The sequence below is a fragment of the Ipomoea nil genome, unplaced genomic scaffold, assembly GCF_001879475.1.
Source record: "Ipomoea nil cultivar Tokyo-kokei standard unplaced genomic scaffold, Asagao_1.1 scaffold2653, whole genome shotgun sequence".
Taxonomy (NCBI): Eukaryota; Viridiplantae; Streptophyta; class Magnoliopsida; order Solanales; family Convolvulaceae; genus Ipomoea; species Ipomoea nil.
Window position 1 is genome coordinate 2157504 of NW_017619081.1, and position 20161 is coordinate 2177664.

The window sequence follows — 20161 nt, forward strand, 5'->3', positions numbered from 1 at the left end:
CTTTACACTCTTCTTGAAGATGAATATTTTCATTCTTCAATTTACTCACTTCAAGTAAAGCATCTTGCAATTTTTTATTCATTTCTTCTTTTTCAAGAATTAGAATATTATTGCGCTCCTTGAGTTGAGGATGAGTGAGCATAATCTCTTGACATTCTCGCATTAGATTGTCAATAGATTCACGAGAAAAAGAAGAATTAACAGAATTGAAAGAATTAGAGGTTATCTCTTCTTCTTCTGCGTCAAGAGCCATAAGACAATCTTCACTTGTACTCAACTCAATTGACTTGCATATTAGCGCCGTATCATCATCCGAACATGAACTTTCATCGCTTGATGATGAATCCTCCGAATCATCATTTTCGTTTGGTTCGTTGCTAACGAGAGCTTTTCTTTTGTCGCGCTTGAACCTTTTGCTTTCGGATTTGTTCGGCGTAGATTCAACATTTTTGCCTTGATACTTGCTAACGTTCGGATATGGACAATTTATTTTAAAATGTCCGGGTTTGCGGCAATTGTAGCATAAATCCTTATTTTCTTCGACTTTTTCTTCTTGTGTTATGCGAGAGATGAATTTTCCACGAGCAGAATTTTTGTTGTCTCCTTTTCGCATAAACCTTCTAAACTTTTTGACAAAAAGAGCAAATTGTTCGTCAGTCATAAAATCAACATTATTTTCTACTGACCTGGAGGTTGACAGTTGTTCGGCCATTAGAGCAGCATTTCGAGCTTCATGAACATCATCATCTTTGGCCTTCATTTCGAACTCATATGCCTTTAGATCACTAAATAATTTGTCTGTAGACAACATTCTTAGATCTCGGTGATCGCGCATAGCCGTAACCTTCATATCCCATGCAGATGGTAAGCCTCGTAGGATTTTGAGATTAATTTCTTTTTGGCTAATATTTTTGCCAAGATCACTAATCTCTCCAAGAACTTTGATCATTCGAGCTTCCATGTCTGCAACACTTTCATTTGAGAGCATTTTGAAATCTTCAAACTTCTTCATGGCGATTGTGAGCTTATTGTCTTTTTCTTGTTCATCTCCTTCGCCAATCTTGATGAGAGTTTCCCATATTTCTTTGGCAGTGGCACACTTTCGGATCTTCGGAAATATTGTATCATCTACGGCCTTGAATAGAATATCCTTGGCAATATTGTCAAGATTATTCCGCGTTCTATCGTCCGATGTCCATTCCGGTTTTGACTTTTGTACGTACTGTGGAGCATCCGGGGATATAACAAATGCCGTATTGATTTTTAATATTTCTATAGGGCCAGTGGAAATAACTTCCCACATTTCATCGTGTATGGCCGATAAGTGTACCTGCATACGAACTTTCCAATCATCAAATTTGTCAAGTGAGAATAATAGATTTTGAGCTAAATCTTTCATCATCATCATCACGAGATATATGAAAGATCAATCCAATTCACACACTTTGTAGAATGGATCAGCCTAGCAGTCAAAAACAGTTAACCCAGTTGGGCAACGTGTTTTAATACCAAAGGTTGGTACAAACTGACTCAAATAAGCTACAGGCTCTGATACCAATTGTTGGTCCCAAAAGAGGTAAGGTGAAAGTCTAGAGGGGGGGGGGGGGGGGGGTGAATAGACTTTCAAACTTTTTCGCACAGCACAACAATTGCTAAGCCAGAGATAAACCAAAACTCTTAACTAGATTGTTAGAGTATGGTGCACAGCGGAAATAAATAAACATAAAGTGTGTGTGAGATTGTGTGATCAGTATATCTCGTGTAGAGCGAATATGTAAAGAGCGGTAAGTAAAGAAAGCAGTAAAGAACACAAGACAATTATAGTGGTTCGCGAGGTGGTGTAATCCTCCTACTCCACTTGCTCTTATCTCCAAGAGCAATTCACTATATCTACCACTTCTTGGTTCCAAGATACAATGAATTTCCGTGATCTAGTGCTTTGATCACAAAGCCCGCACTAATCACGCCCAGTGACACCACACTGCTGCTTCGGGTTTCACGTCGCCGCGCTACTATCCCAGGATTTCACGACTCCGCGTTACTTTCCCCCCGTCTTCCACACTCCGGTAGAAACGTATCCCGTGATTTGGTGCTTTGATCACCAAGCTCACACCAATCACGCCCAGTTCCTCCGACACTGCTGCTTCGGATCTCACAGCTCCGTGTGACAATCCAGGATTTCACAGCTCCGTGCTACTTTCCTCCCTTCTCTTGTTTTGCTCCAAAACAAGTGTTGTCTTGCTTCCAACTTCTGAGACTCTGTAGATGATCTTCAATGATGCGCAGGTCTCTTTGATGAAGATAAACACTCTGGAATGATTTCTCTTGATAGCTCTGAGTGTTTTCTCTCTGTGAATATATCAAGTAAAGCACTTGATATTTTTGCTCTGCTTTGCTCTGTTTAAGAACTCTCAGAATATTTCTCTTTTGAAGCTCTCTGAGTTCTTTTTTCTTTTCTCACTTCTCACTTGAAGATTTTTGGTATGCTCTGTACCAAATGAGATTTTTGCTCTATGCTCTTTCAAGCTTAATTGCTCTATTCGATCCCTTTTATGGATTCGAATTTTCTGCTCTCTTGTTCGTGAGTTTTCTCAATTGCTCTATTGCTCTTCACACTTCTTAAAGTCTTCATATCTTCATCATTTTATAGCTGGTAATGAGAATCTGTCCGTTGGAAAGAGACGCTCTCATTTTTGAAATCTTGTATCTTTTTGTCAGAGATCTTATCTTATCTTCTGCAAAAATGTCAGAAAGGATAAGCTAGCCGTTGTTAGAGCTTCATCTCCATGTAAATGGGTTCCCAAACTTCATCTGATATTTCCTCTGGTTTTACGTTGAGTGGGAGTATCTGGGTGTAGAACGGCTTCTCTGATGTGGTTCTTGTATCTTTGGGATTTGCTCTGTAAGTTCATCTTCATCTTCTTCATTCTCACGTCTGGGTGTTCTCATACTTCATCTGATATTTCCTCTGGTTTTACGTTGAGTGGGAGTATCTGGGTGTAGAACGGCTTCTCTGATTTGCTCTGAAGTGGTTCTTGTATCTTTGGGATTTGCTCTGTAAGTTCATCTTCATCTTCTTCATTCTCACGTCTGGGTTTGCTCTGAAGTGGTTCTTGTATCTTTGGGAGTCTGGGTATTCTCAGACTTCAAACTGGCTTATCTTCTTCATTCTCACGTCTGGGTGTTCTCAGACTACAAACTGGCTTTGAACTTCCACCCAATTTCAATGGCTCCCAATCTGCTCCTGGTGCTTTCAATTGCTTCCCAAGACTTTGACTTCGATCCTGGTTGGCTCCCAATCTGCTCCTGGTGCTTTCAATTGCTTCCCAAGACTTTGACTTCGAAATTGGCTCCCATCTTGAATTGATTCTCATGTGAAACTTGCTCCCAAGTCGTATCCCATACTACAACCTCAATTGGCTCCCATCTTGAATTGATTCTCATGTGAAACTTGCTCCCAAGTGCAATTGAATCTCAATTGCCACCCAAAGCTTAAACTAGCGCCCAACTCCATCAGATTAATTTAATTTGGCTTCTCAAATTTTACCTGAGTTTCGAACTTGAGCCAATTCGCATAATATATCAAGCATCATCCACTTCGTCCGTACAGCTTTTGATTAAATCTCCAATCATATTTGATGTACTCCTTTCTTTCCATAGATGCTTGATCTCCAAGTCAATTTCATGCATTCTTCCAACATTAATTTTCTTCATGAAAATTCTTCTGGGATATCTTCTTTGAGTAGCATTGATGTGATTTCATATCATTCATCTTCTTCTTCAATTTGTCATTTTCTCCAGACAAATTCTTGATTTTAGGCTTTATATCTTCTTCTTCTATTTTCATGCATCTTCCTCTGTTTTTCTCTTTTCATATTTAAATAATTTCCCGATCATGGTCTAAGACTCTACTAGACCTATAAAATAAAATTGGGGGATCTACAAATACAAATTTGGCATATCAAAACCATTACACTTTATTCCTAACACGGACTAAAAAGGAGAAGAAAGGGCGGACAAGTGCTACCTATCCCAAATCCGAAAGCAGCACGTGCAAGCCCACCCAAGACATGCTTAAAACTAAACAAGAGCATAAGGGGAAGGAGAAAGTTGAAGCTCTTCCACGTAAGCTCCGAGATGTGAAGTGTTTCCGATGCTTGGGTTTTGGACACTATGCATATGATTGTCCTAATAAAAGGACCATGGTGGTGAAGCCCACAGGTGAAGTACAATCCGAGTCAGAGGAGGAGCAAATGGAAGAAGATATGACATTGGTGAGTGAAGAAGAACAACCACCTGCCGAAGGGGAACTCCTAATAACACGTCGGATTTTAAGCACACATGCTAAGGTGGAAGAGGACCAGCGTGAGAACTTATTCCACACACGCTGTTTGGTCAATGAAAAGGTATGTAGTGTGATCATTGATGGGGGCAGTTGCACGAATGTGGCAAGTACATAGATGGTGGACAAACTAAAACTCAAAACCAGCAAGCATCCAAACCCATACACCCTACAATGGCTTAATAACTCGGGAGAAATCAAGGTGGACCAACAAGTTCTAGTTACATTTTCCATTGGAAGATATGAGGAGCAAGTAATGTGTGATGTTGTACCAATGGAAGCCGCACACATCCTGTTGGGGAGACCGTGGCAATTTGACAAGCGAGCCCAACATGACGGATACTCCAACAAGTATTCCTTAATGCACAAAGGAAAAAAGATTGTTTTGACTCCTTTGAGTCCAAAACAGCTTGTAAATGATCAAAAGAAAAAAAGTGAAAAAGAAGCAAAAGCCAAGAACAAAAAAGATAAAGATGAGAAAAAGCTCAAAAAAGGCATGAACCTAATGTGTAAAAAGAAAAATATTGAGAGGGCTCTTAACTCAGGAAGAACGATATACTTGTTACTTCTCAAAAGTGACAAGCCGATCGAAGCTAACAAAAGCCACCTCTCGGAGGCTATCTCTTCCCTTTTGCAGGAGTACATGGCATTATTTCCTAAGGAAATGCCTAAAGGGTTGCCTCCAATAAGAGGAATTGAACATCAAATTGATTTGGTACCAGGTGAACCATTACCAAATAGGCCAGCCTATAGATGCAATCCTGAAGAGACCAAAGAGATTCAACGCCAAGTTGAGGAATTGCTGACCAAAGGACACATTCAAGAGAGTCTTAGCCCTTGTGCAGTGCCAGTGCTACTCGTGCCCAAAAAAGATGGAAGCTGGCGCATGTGTGTGGACTGTCGAGCTATCAACAAGATCACGGTAAAGTATCGCTTTCCCATTCCTAGGTTAGATGATCTCTTGGATGAATTGCATGGATCACGAATATTTTCAAAAGTTGATCTTAAATCTGGTTATCATCAAATCCGTATACGTGAAGGTGATGAGTGGAAAACAGCATTCAAGACCAAACAAGGTCTGTATGAATGGCTTGTTATGCCATTTGGACTCACTAACACACCTAGTACATTTATGAGGTTGATGAATCATGTTTTGAGAGACTTCATTGGAAAATTCGTAGTTGTGTCTTTTGATGATATTCTGATATATAGCTTGAATCTAGAGCAGCATGTATCCCACTTACGTGCATTATTTGATGTTCTGATTGAGCATAAGCTATACGCAAACTTTGAAAAATGTGAATTTTGCACAACTTCTGTCAAATTCTTGGGCTATATTGTGTGTGATGAGGGAATTAAGGTTGACACTGAAAAGATAAAAGCAATCCAAGAATGGCCTACACCTAAATCAATTAGCGATGTTAGGAGTTTTCATGGGCTTGCTAGTTTCTATAGAAGGTTTGTTAGGGATTTTAGCTCTATTGCTTCACCATTAACTGAAATAATAAAAAAAGATGTTGGCTTTAGTTGGGGAGAGAAACAAGAAATGGCTTTTAATATTCTGAAAGATAAATTGTGTTCTTCACCTATTCTCGTCCTTCCTGATTTTAATGCTACATTTCAGATTGAATGTGATGCATCCGGAATAGGAATAGGGGCTGTTCCGATGCAAGGGGGAAAGCCAATCGCCTATTTTAGTGAAAAGTTGCATGGAGCTTGCCTAAATTATCCTACTTATGATAAGGAACTGTATGCATTAGTTCGTTCACTTGAGCATTGGGAACAATACTTAAGACACAAAGAGTTCGTCATACATACTGATCATGAATATCTTAAGTATTTGCGGGGCCAAGGGAAACTTAACCGCAGACATGCTAAATGGGTTGAATACATTGAGACTTTTCCTTATGTGATTAAGTATAAAAGTGGAAAGGAGAACGTGGTAGCTGATGCACTATCACGCAGGTATATTCTTATCACCTCATTGCAAGCCAAATTTCTAGGTCTTGAGCATATTAAAGGTTTGTATGAAAGTGACTCTGATTTTTGCACCCCTTATCCTTCTTGTAAGGATCACGCCTTTGGAAAATTTCATTTGCATGATGGGTACCTTCTTAAGGAAAACAGATTGTGCATTCCCTTTTGTTCCATGCGTGAATTACTAGTCAATGAATCTCATGGGGGAGGGCTAATGGGGCACTTTGGAATTCAAAAGACATATGACATTTTGCATGAACATTTTTTTTGGCCAAAAATGAAACATGATGTTTATAAGTATTGTACTCATTGCATTGTTTGTAAACAGGCTAAATCACATAGCATGCCCCATGGTTTGTACACTCCGCTACCTGTGTCCACACATCCTTGGATTGATCTTTCAATTGATTTTGTTTTAGGCTTACCTAGGAGCAAAACTAACCATGACCCTATATTCGTAGTGGTGGACAAATTTTCAAAGATGGCCCACTTCATCCCATGTAACAAAACTAAGGATGCCAGACATATAGCTCACATTTTCTTTAAAGAGATAGTTAGATTGCATGGATTACCTAGAACCATAGTATCTGATCGAGATGTAAAGTTCCTTAGTTATTTTTGGAAGACTCTGCGATTAAAACTTGGAACTAAATTGTTGTTTTCTACTACTAATCACCCTCAAACGGATGGCCAAACTGAAGTGGTGAACAGAACACTAGGCACATTGTTACGGGTGTTGATTAGTAAGAATCTGAAAAATTGGGAGGAGTGTATCCCTTTTGCTGAATTTGCCTACAATAGACAAGTTCATAGCACTACGGGTTATTCTCCATTTCAAATTGTTTATGGTTTTAATCCACTAACTCCTCTAGATTTGTTGCCTTTACCTTGTCATGAAATGCTTAACCTTGATGGTGCAAAGAAGGCAGAAGTGGTGAAGTCACTACATGAACGAATTAGCCAAGCAATCGCCAAAAAGAACCAACAAGTGGCGGACAGGGTCAATTGAAGCCGGAAGAAAGTTGTATTTCAACCTGGAGATTGGGTTTGGGTCCATATGAGCAAGGAACGATTTCCTAATCAACGCAAGTCTAAGCTCATGCCTAGAGGTGATGGTCCATTTCAGGTGCTATCCAGAATCAATGATAATGCCTATAAGATTGATCTTCCTGGGGAGTACGGCAATGTTAGTACAACTTTCAATGTTGCTCACCTGACTCCTTTTGATATAAGTGCAAACCAAGATTCGTGGTCGAATCCTTCTATGGCGGGGGGAGCTGATGAGGACATCACACAAGGAGACTCAAGTTCATTAGCTCAACACGAAAATAGGACGCAAGATCCATTACACGTGCAGGATGGTCCTATGACACGAGCTCGGACTGCAAGGGTACGTGAGGCCATTTGTGCGTGGACAGAGAAGATTGAATGGAACAAAATTTATTCCTCTACAAAGGAGAATGGAGGAGAAAGTATGACCAGCAAAGGAGAAGGCCAATACTACCATATTATTACACTTAAAGAAGGCTAATGATAGCAGCACAAAGGACCGTATAAATGAGACATCATCTCATTATTTATAACTTATGTTAGGCTAAGTTCATATGTAATTATTTTAGCATAAGTTATTTTCTGAATTTTAGACTTCCAGCACAAATAAATAGGCTAGGACAAGTTTGAGAAGACATAGTGTTTTTGTAGTTACAAGAACACTAAGTCAAACACAAATATAGGATCATACAACCACTAGGAAGAATTTATCTCCTTGTGGGGGCTGAATTGTGTGGTTTTCCTTGCTTGAATAAGTGTATTTAAACCCCTCTATGTCTACTTTGAGGGACAGATTATGAATGAGACAATTGAGTTAGCTTTTGCTTACTTCCAACTCTTGTGTTACATAGAGTCACCTCTAGAAGCTGTGAAGTGCATGCTATGATTGTGTGTATGTAAGCTTCTATTTTCCTTCGTGTGATGCGAAGCTTCTATCCAAAAGAAAATCCTATCATACATTAAGTTTTTAGCCTTCCAAGAGCCACGTCCCTTTCACCCAAAACAACATCCAAAACACTTCGTGAACAGTGGCGGACCCAGAAAATTTTTTCAGTGGGGGCAAAACGCATTAAAACAAAAGAGATAGTTTGATAAAAAATAAAACAGTCATAAATATTGTTGGATGTGGACGAAAAATAAAACACATCAAAACTTTATAAAAAATATTAATAACAAAATATAAAACATAATTAATTTGATAAAATAATTCGAATAAAAGATACATTATAAACACATCTCATTATTAATATAAAAGAAAGTTATATATATGTATGTAAATTTCACAATTAATTAATACGAAGTATTTAAAAGTCATAAAAAACACACATTACACCAAGTCACAGGGAGTAAATAAGCGCGTGGCTAAGAGAAGGATTCAAACCCTAGCATCTTTGAAAGATAGCACGCATGCCCTGCCACCTGATCTACTCAGCTTTTGATAACTTTTATCCATTTTATTATATTTATAGTAAAACTTATACTATACATACAAGGGTTATATACGGGGTGGGGGTGGGGTGAGGGGGGGCAGCTGCCCCCATGCTGGGTCCGCCTCTGTTCGTGAAGAACCATACATAACGTGAAGCCTCCTGGCTGAGTTTTAGCACAGAACGGAGTGGAACGAGATGAAGATTTGACACGAATCATATCATTAACACTGTTAATATGATTGTTAACTTAGCTAACGTGACATTGACGTAATCACTAACGTTAGCATAATTTGGCGTTCCTAGCTAACTCATATCTTATTTTATTATGATTTAAAGGAATTAACTAGTTAAACCATCAACATATTGATATGTCTAAAATAAACAATTACAATATTTGTAATGAGATTCGACTCCTTCACCTTATACATAAACAAGACTACTCTCTACTATCTATGTAGCACGAAAATATAAAATGAAGACATAGGAAAACGCTAGTTTCACCTCTACTATCTATGTAGCACGAAAATATAAAATGAAGACATAGGAAAACGCTAGTTTCAAAAAATGTAAGAAACGAAACATTGAAAACCCAACATTTGGTCACTCAAGCATAAAACCCAACACTTTATAATTTACATTCATAATTGTTAAAATTAAATGGCAAATTGACGAGAATTTTGGTGACTTGTATGTATGCAAAACTTTAAAAGGCGAATCCAAATTTATATGCATGTATCTAACAAAAGAATTGGTTAGTAAACATATAATCTAAGAATAATTTTATTGATTTCATACTTCAAATCATTCCATAATCTTAGTATGACTCTGAGTCTTTGTAGTATAATTGTTTCTTGTTTATTCAAAAGTATTGTATTTGATTATTGTAATTAATCGTGAACTCAATTATCTATTAGAATAGCATGATTCATTAATTGTTTAGTTATATACTATAGTCCATATTTCATTACATACTCTTAATTTCGAGAACACAACTAAAATAGGTAAATTATATCTTGCACAAGGGCGCACAATTCATTGTGCAATTTGGCCAAAACGACGTCGTTTTGTATCTGTTTCTTTTTAGAAATTTCCTTCCCCGTTTCTGCCGTTAACTTTAAAAAAAAAATATCCTGTTTTGAATGTACATAAACTCATAATAGAATACACATAAATTCATAACTTAATACACATAATTAGGGCTGAGCAGCGGACGGTTCAGATCGGATCGCGGATGGACAAATCCGAATGGATATCGGATTGATGTTTTGAATACCCTACCCGTTGTATTAATGATATTTATCCGTTCGGTTTTTATGCTTATTGGATCGTATCGTATCGGTCGGATATCCGACTATTAGTCGATTTTTTTAAAAAAACGAAAAAAAAATTAAAAATAAACCTAAAATGCTCATTAATTGGAAAAATAAAAGTGCAAAACTGAAAGTAAAATAGCAATTAATAAGTAATAACTGATAGTCTAAACTCTAAAGCTCTAAATCTCTAATAGACTAATATTGTAATACTAACTTAGTAATTAGTATTACTAAGTAGTATATCAGCAAAATGATTTAATTTAATACAGGCATACAGCAAAAGGATGGATTACACTATTAGTCTATTACAGATTTACAAAATACACAACACTACAACAGTGAAGTGTCAAGAAGTCAAGCAGATCAGCATCAGCAAGATAGAGATTTAATTCTTTCACACTTTACAGGCAAATCAGTTAGTCAGTCAGCTACTCTTCTTCATGTGAATTGTGACAAGTAACAAGTTAGTGAAAAGAATTAGCACACAAGCAAGCATTACTGCATGTCTGCATTAGAATTCTAAATTAAACACAGAAAAGAGATTATTATATATTTATATAGTTGGCTCAGTAAGCATTTTTCCATATCAATTTTGGATTAAGGGCAAATTGCTACAATAAACAATAAGTTTAGAGCAACTTATTAACTTAATCCTTTTCAGATTATAGGTGGAAGCTTCATCATTGACATGGAAAAGGGACAGATGGACAAACATAGTAAAATAGAAACATTACCAACCAGATTACCATTTACCAGAATAGCAGATGCACAAGGGACTTGAGGCTACAACTTAGAAAAAGTTACCAAGCCTTCACAAGCCAGCAAATTAATTCAACCTTACCATTATCATACATTCATACTTACAGAGGTCCAATGCAATGCAAGCAAATGATCAAGACATCAAGCATTCAAGCCAGCAACTTAATAAAATCAGTTACCATGGCCTCAAAAAATACCAAGTGAGAGATTAGATTGTAATTGAGTCAAATAGTGTAAAGATTGCAATAAATCAGACACAAGTAATTGAGTAAATGAGTAATGTAAAGCATAACATTACAGGAATCGTAGCCAGTGTAGAACCAAGAGATCTCCCACTTCCACCTTCACAACTTAACTCTGCAAAATAAGCCATTTTCAAATAATTAGAATTTAGAAATAAGGAATGTAAATTGTAAAATGTGAAAAAGTCAAGGAAATGTAGTATAAACTTTTTTACCTTTTTCAAACCTCTCCAACCCTTCCAGGTTCTCCTCAATACATAAAGGAGTATTTTGCTGTCTAAGCCAATACTTTGTACACACCAAAGCTTCCACAATTTTTGGAGTTAATGAACTCGACCCAATACTCCCCCAGATGTACTAAAGGCAGATTCAGAGGCAACGGTTGAGATTGGGATGGCTAGGACATCCCTAGCAAGCTTAGACAATATAGGAAACCTAACAGAGTTAATCTTCCACCATCTAAGTATATCAAATGAGCCTTCTTCTTCAACTACTGCCTCACTCAAGTATATATCTAACTCAGTTTTTTTCTTACCACAGACTCCAATCTTTGTTTTTTAATTTGGGACTTGAGTAAATGTTGTGGCACACCACCACTCAACCAGTCCACGGTCCACCACAGCACCACCTACACCAGTCAGGGGACTCAAGGCTTCCACCAGTGACCACCACTCAATGTTTCGCCGTCTAGAAGACTAGAACAGAAGTACAGACTAGAACCAACCGGACAAAGAGAGTAGAGACTACAAAGAAGTAGTCTTTGTCTAGTAGAGAAGAGAGAAGAGAGAACTGAGGACTAATATCGCAAGGTGCGACTGCGCATAGAGAGAACTCAGAGAAGAGAAGGTCTCATCTGGAAACCCTAAGAGATGAGACTGACTGCGCAAATGAGAAGAGAACTGAAGACTTCTGCGTATCAATATCAATATATATATATATATATATATATATATATATATATATATATATATATATATATATATATATATATATATATATATATATATATATACTAAAACTAAACGACGTCGTATTGTACTCTACATACGTAACCCTACTTTCAATCGGATATTCGGACGGATCGGGTTGAATTTTTTGCCCCCCTACCCGAATGCAATAAACCGACGTCGTTTTAAGTGACGGTTCGATTTTAAGAAATCGAGTTCGGCTCGGTTCGGTTCGGTTCTGCTTGGTCGGGTAGCGGTTCGGTCGGGTTTCTCGATTTTTTCAGATTTTGCACAGCCCTACACATAATCTAACATAATACATAATACACATAAACTTTTAACATAATACACATAAACTCATAACATAATACACAAACTCTTAACAGAATACACATAAACTCATAACATAATACACATAAACTCTTAACAGAATACACATACACTTTTAACATAATACACATAAACTCTTAACTTAATACACATAAACTCTTAACATAATATACATAAAATCTTAACATAAAAAACGACATCATTTTGAGCAGGTCGCACAATGCATTGTGCGCCCTAGTGCACGATATAACGATTGGCTAAAATACTATTCATAAAGAGTATACTTCTTAGATAAAAGTTAATTTATCAAGATTGACAAATTATTGCGTGGATCATTAAAAAATACGTTTTTAATATACTAAAAGTAAATTATTTGTGTAATGAATGTACATTATATAAAATAATGTACTATTAGTACTCAAATAATGTATTTTTCCTGAATATAATATACATTATTTATATAGTAAAAGTATATTATTTATGTAATGAATATACATTATTTGATAGTATGATCCACAAAATAATGATTGATCAAAATTACCATAGACCAAAAGCAAAACTAACATTTTGATAAATATAGCAAAATTATAGTGGTAATTAAATAAGAAAACAAATACATCAACGAAATTATCACTTGTTCACCAAGGCTAACATGTTTGATTCAAGTTATCATATTTTCAGGAGTTAATTCCAGCAATGGTCCTCAGACTATGCTGATTTTTCATAATTGATCCCTGACTTTTAATTTGGACAATTTAGACACTTGACTTTTAAATTCTTTCCAATGTTGGTTCTTCCGTCAGATGAAGGTTAAGTGGCTGGTAAATTAAGGGGTAGATTAGTCATTTTACATAATTGTATAATTCTCCTCCGCCAAATAGATCAAAATCCCCAAACATCACCTAGTGTTCTCCGACAACCCACAGCCCGTATGCCGGCAACCACCATGTGGGGGGTTTCTCCGGATGCTGCCGTTCACCTCCGACGGTAGTGGCGAGAGCAGCCAAGCCCTTCGCGCCGCAGCGGAGAGCACTTCCGACGACGCCCCATCAGAGTGTGGTCGTTCTCCAACAACAATTCAAACCAAATTCTCCAGTTCCAATTACAGTTCACGCCGAACCTCGATTTCCACGGCGACAGAGGCCCTCTTCCGGTGAATATGAATTCGGACAGCAACCTGGGCATGTTAGCAGCTTTCAACAATACTTATTCAAGAACACGGAACGACCTGAATATGAATTCGGGCGAACAGCAACAAACCCGAAACATATTTGGGTGAACCAGCTTGTCGATAACTCGGATCTGGTTCTCGAATTCCCGGAACCAATGCATGCCGCTCTTGCCGATGCGACGGACGGCCAAGGCGGTGCCGTCGTCCAACACTGAGCTCTGAACCTCTATGGCCCGAAGACTTCACTGTAAGGCTAGAACGGCGGCGACGACATGGACTTGCCAATGATGTCTCCAGCGACGTTCTTAGTCGCCGACGAGATTTCCGAGCCCCGAACAGGTGAAACCCATAGTTGCAGATGAGGGAGCCGTCGTCCGTCGCCTTGGTCGAAGAACGAAGTGTTGACAGGATGGATTTAGGGATCGGATTTCGCAATGTATGTGCGTATAGAAGGGAGGGAAAAAGACCTAAGCAGTTGAAAGACTATTTTATCCCTTAATGTAACGTCTACTTAACATTCATCTTACGGAAGGACCGACAATGGAAAGGATTCAAAAGTCAAATGTCTAAATTATCCAAATTAAAAGTCGAGGACCCATTGTGCAAAATCAACATAGTCAGAGGACCATTACTGGAATTAACTCTATTTTCAGTTTCACATTTTCATAAATCAAATTATATAAAAAATTTCAAGGAAAATTTTTTAAGTTATAAAGTATTTGTAAGATTCATCTCTACTTGTTGGAGTTATAACTGATGTTGCAAATTTCATCCTCTTTTTAAGAGGTCATGCTCATTTCTCGTCCCTAACATTATAACTGACGTTGCAAATTTCACCTCTAATGTTTTGTTAGAAAAATAATAAAACTTATGACGTAAATTATAACTTAGGAGCAAAAAGTGAACATGACCAACAAATAAGGACAAATCCTACATTACCTTATAATTTAAAGACGAAAAGTGCAATTTTTCCCCCTTAAAAAAAATGTACAAAGGCATTCTAAAAAATCTCACATTCTAGAAAACTAAACGTAGACATAACATTCTATTAAGTTATATGAGATTTGCAGGCCCATAAAGAGAACCAAACACACCCATATAGTCCTGTATACACAATTCCAAAAATTATTTCCATTCAATTCTGATTAGAAAATGCAATCATCTATCAATTTGTCTTCAGGGTAAAAGTGCTGAGCCATAAGGGGTTCATTAGGGTCAGCTCACAACAGAGGCACTAGCAAAGCTTCAACTTTGTCATGAAGATTAGGAAAACTTTTTTGCCATATACAAAGATTTGCAATGAGTTCCCACAATGTAACAATTGATTACTTGGCAAAGTGAGACAGATGGGTGAATTGCAATGGATGGTGATTAGATAATCTTGTTTTTGCACTAATTGCACTGGCACCCAACCTGTCATTGTCTCTGGTCAACTGCACTTGCCTCTCATAGTTGCCGCTTGGCACGAGATAACAGCGCAAGTATAATCTTCTTTCGTGGCCCCTGCAATGGATAACTCTTGTAAGAAAAGCAGACAGGATGATGAAAACTGAATATCTATGCACCATATTAGTAATAGAGAGAATGAGGAGTGATAAGAAGGCAGAAGGTCGAACGAAGAGGGAAAATATTAAGAGGATTTAGAACTGAATAGGAAACTCATTCAACCAGTGAGCTTATGCCCGTGCGGGCAATATTTGGAGGAAAAGACCAAGGTTCGAAACTAAGCAGCGACAATGTGGGGATTATGCCCAAAGTGGGCAGATCCCTTATGCACATTGGCATTTGGTCCTGTCTGCTGAACCACTGAGTTACCATGATTTACATCCTCCCAAATGCTCTATCAGACCGAGGTGTGGAGGGCCCTTGAGGTTGGGGATTCAACCTTTTGAGAATTGGGAGAAGGAAACTCATTCAAAAGCTAGATCTAAATGTCCCATTCAATACCAGTAAATGTCATGTCTCCAATTATATATCCAATCACCACAATCCACAAGTTGGGTAACAAGTATTTTGGTTGATTAGTCATAATTAAAAAAAAAAAAATGGCCATAAACAAAACTAATGTCTAACTGCCAGGCAATCCTTATTTGCATTTACAGCATCACTAGACACCAATTCCACACACCACTCTTTCAGCTCTTGTTCACCATTAACCAGGTATATGGTCCCACCCAGTGTGAAGATAATTACCTAACATAATTGCTGCTAAAGTGGGAAAGATATAAAAGGCCAGTATAGAACTAAAACTAAAAATAAAACTTTATTTTCTCTTTATCTTCTATTAGGGGAATTGGGTCAGGGCCCTTGGGGATACTGAATTGAGGTCATTTCAATAGAACAGCTTTATGCAATCCCAAGTCCCAACCGTAAACTACATGCAACAGATAAAGATAGAGTACCAAACTGTGGAAAAGAGAACCACAAGTATGAATGTGATGAAAACATAGGAACCAACAGGAATATCAAACAGGTCAGAAATTAAAACCAAAACTTACCATAGGTATCCCCAACTCCTTAAGATCATTGTCACCCATCTGCTTCAAAGCATGCATATCCACCTGCAGATTATCAAGTTTAGGTATGAAAATGCATCTTCATAACACTGTTCTCAAACCCCACTCTAGCTTGTTCCTCATAAAAAGTTCAATTCTAGAATCCAGAGAGTAGCCTACTCACATTCATTGGATAATGAAATGTTCATAGTATTTTGAATATATGCACTCTATATTTTCTCCACCATAAATGTGGAAACAATTCTCATTATTGATTGAAAGATCAAGTGGAGTCCTACCTCCTCAGCCTTAAAATTTATAGCATATTTTTCCAGACCCAATGAGTGCAAAAAGCCATCAACAGTAGGTAGATCCTCACCCTGTATTAACAGAAAGGTTAATGAGAAAAAGCATTTAGTAGCCTGAAAACTAGCTGCTGCTTCATTCACCCTTCTCAGCAGCTTAATTACCCTCCCCACCACCCCCCCCCCCCACCCCACGCAAAACTGTTATTGCTTCGTTCACCCTTCCTTGTGCACTTCCAAGGGCAGAGGGGGAGCCAAACAATAAAAAATAAAAAAGTTTGACTTAAACATAATGGACAAACAAATGATAATGTATTGCAGATTTTTGACAATATGTTCATATGAGCTGGTTATAATAAGACTAAAAAACATTGGATGGTTTGTATTCTGATTGATATGCCACAGTTTGACTGTACAGAAGTACAGAATTTAAGAATTCAAGGCTGAACAAATCAACTGCAAAAGGTTAAGGCATTCTATATTATCCATTAGATTTGAAGTCTTTTGTCGGTGCATGTCATGTGTAATAAAGTTGATTGATAAATAATTGCTACTTTGAGTCAATCTATGCCATGTGTATTAAGTTGATTGAGAAAGAACAAAATAAAGTTCAGATGACTAAACCGCAAAAATTGGAAGGTAGCAAACATTTGAGCAACCCAATAGATAAATTAGGACTCAGGTTCATGGTGGATAACTTTTCTACAAATAAATTAGAGATAATTCAAACTATGATAAGGTCTTTTAATTCACATTTAGATACAAAATGGCAATAGAAAGATACAAAATTATACTCAAACTACTATAAGGCACCTTACAATGTGCAAACAAATAAATATAAAACTTGATTGTATGCAATGATATAAAACTTGATTATCCCATGCCTATAAGGCACCTCATGTCTCTGTTGATACCATGTCAAAGACATAGAAAACTTCACTAAACTTCATTGTATGCAATGATATAAAACTTGATTATCCCATGCAGTCATGCACAAATAATTTATGAATTTAAAAACTTGTATCCCTAAGAATGAGTTGAAATAGTGATCTTTAATTACCAAGAGAAAAAATGAGCACATAAATCATCTACACTACGCAATTTCGCATGAAACTTAAGGGCCGGGAGAGAAGAAAGAAAAAGGTTTAGTAGCTTTTACTCCATATGAACTTCTCTGAGCTAGTCCACCAGGATGAGGAATTGGTGCATGCATTGGCACCATTGTCTTCGCAGGTGCAGCGGGTAGGGCAGTGCTTGACAAATATGTAGAGCTCATGGGCCGTGAAAACTGAGAAAAATCTTTGCTACTGTATGAGCCCAGTCTAGGATCATCATATGCCCTTACTGTAGGCCTTCTCTGTAATTCTTCCCCGCTCCTTGGGGGTGAAACACCTCTGGAACTTAAAATCCCATCTGGTGATCTGCGCCTTAAACGTTCCAATGTCCAGGGTGAAAAAGAGCTTCTCATTGAGTCCATTAAAGGCAAAGCATCCACATTTCTTGAAGAAGGAGCTTGTCGAAGAATGTCTACACTCTGACGGTCAGGCACTTGATATCTGACATCCTTTAATTCAGGCATACGCTGTCTACTATCCCTGGTATCTGGCATTAGAGGTCTAGATTCCCTGCTTTCAGTCATCCGCTGTCTAGAATCCCTGCCCTCAAGCACACGCTGTCTAGAATCCCATGTATCTGGATAACGATGTCTAGTTTCCTTTGGCTCAGGCATACGGTGCTGTGTATTGGTTGGTGTTACTGAAGATTGTGCTGATCTTGACAGCATACTGCGCAGGTCCACACCAGTCTGCTGGCCACTACTTTGACTTCTTTTCATCACAGATTTCCGCATAATTTTGAATCGAAGGTCATCTTTATCAAGCCTTGCATCTTTAACAATTAAAATGCAACAAAATCCAGAAATTTGGAGTCAGTCCCAATTATTAAAACTTTAACAATATGCCAACGATTGGACATAAATCATTACCATCAACACCACTAGAGGCACTACTGCCCCATCCATTGCCATCTCCCCGCTGACTGACAAAGACAAGAAAAAGATAACTTGATGCCTAAGAGAATTGATAACTCACTATCTTAATGCATAAGCTGAAATTATAACACCTTCTAAACTCACTTTCTGGCATTCATTTTCTCTTACTCTATCAAGGAAATGTGTCGAGTTCAATTTCTCTTGTTGTAATTATTAAGCCTCCACAATAGTCGTTTTGCCCATGACACAAAAGTAAAAACTAGCACAATGCCTAACACAATACTAAATGATAAACATTATGCTTCATCATTACATATTATATTTTATATGCACATCAATGCTAAAAAGTACCAAGTCACACAAACGAATAAACATTACTCCCACTGTACCGTTTTATCTGTCCTATTTACTATTGATCAAAACCAACCCTTTCTTCTTTGTTTCTTTTCTTTAATATTTTTTACCTATTTTTATATTTGATTTTTTGTGTTTGATAGTACTTTTAGTGTAGTTTCTAAATATATAAATTTTGTATACTAATACTTAACTTAATACTATAAAAAATCGAATTAAAAATAACTTCAATCAAGTCTCATTATGAGAAACAAAAGCCCAAAATGAGACGGAGAGAGTATATTGCAATACACATTCCCATCTTCAGCAAGAACAATCTTTTATGGTGCAATATACCGTTTACTACTGAGTTGCGAAGTAGAATCCACAGCAGCTCCAAGCCTATCTCTAACTGACCGTTTATTCCCAGCTGCCGGCTGCGAATCATTAAACGAAAAATCTATCGAAGACGCTGCTTTCTTTACCACCTGTAAAAAATGAATGCTAACAACGTATGAACTCGTGCAACCGCGGATAAATCAATCACTTTAAACCATAATAAACCACTTATCCAAAAAATCAGTGAAATTTTTATAAAACGATAGAAGAAAAAGTACAAGCGAGCAGGATTACATACTTTCATTGTAAAATCACATTTACGAAAACTCAATAAATTCTCCAATTTCTTTTTCTCTTCCAAAAAATTGAAGCAATAAGTGAAAGTTATGCATTTACCTGGCCACTGCGTCCTAGGGTTATGGTGACTCGTGATGGAGGCTCCGCCATTTTGACCATTCAGAAACTCCAAAACCCTATCGCACCAATCAACTGTATAGCAATATACGATATTTGGAGCATCGGAATCACAAGAAATCAGTATAAATCATCGTATTAGATTTCGTATTCCTTGCTCGCAATTTTGTACGGTATACGACTCATGAATCGCTCAACCAGTCCTCCGAAGTCTGGATCGGGAGGAAAGTGAAGGGTTAAATGGTGGAAACTCACGTGCGCAGTGGACTAAGCGCGTGGCAGCCATTGGTTAACTTTTGGACCAATCGGTTTGAGATGGGTTGCATAATTGGCCTTCATCAATCAGTTGGGCCGACCCAATTTTCCGTTACAGGGCTGGCCCATTTGGTATGAGATGCCTTTCCGAATTACGGATTTCATTGAGTTTTTAGCACGTGAAGGAAAGAGGGAGTGTGAGAGTTTTATTACAAATCCCCGCATTTTCTAAAAAATAAAAAGTTGCTCAGCTAGAGAATTACGAATAGGAAACAAGTTTCTATAAAACTACCTACCTAAATTCCTATGACTTGTTAATCTATAGAGATTTTATATATAAGAATATATTCCATAACAGACCCCAACGTAACAAACCATAGAAAATTTACAGATTCCATTGTCAGATCCAATATTCCCAAAAAAACAGTCAGAGATATTACCATTTGCAAATGAAAGAACCGACAGTTCA

At 37.5% G+C, this 20161-nt stretch overlaps 1 protein-coding gene across 2 annotated transcripts; it reads right to left on the bottom strand.

Moving 5' to 3' along the window:
• Positions 1 to 14576: 14576 nt before the first annotated feature.
• On the bottom strand, positions 14577 to 19668 carry LOC109154824. 2 transcript variants are annotated; one of them, XM_019302567.1, is made up of 7 exons: positions 19420 to 19668; positions 19042 to 19172; positions 18346 to 18398; positions 17521 to 18248; positions 16356 to 16436; positions 16060 to 16122; positions 14577 to 15064 (listed from the first exon to the last, which is right to left on the bottom strand). In XM_019302567.1, exons 1-7 carry the CDS (start codon positions 19477 to 19479, stop codon positions 15008 to 15010), a joined length of 1173 nt encoding a protein of 390 aa, XP_019158112.1. In that variant the 5' UTR covers positions 19480 to 19668; the 3' UTR covers positions 14577 to 15007. The 2 variants fall into 2 exon arrangements, with proteins under 2 accessions (XP_019158112.1, XP_019158111.1); XM_019302566.1 differs by having other exon boundaries at positions 17515 to 18248.
• Between the last annotated feature and the right edge of the window lie 493 nt (positions 19669 to 20161).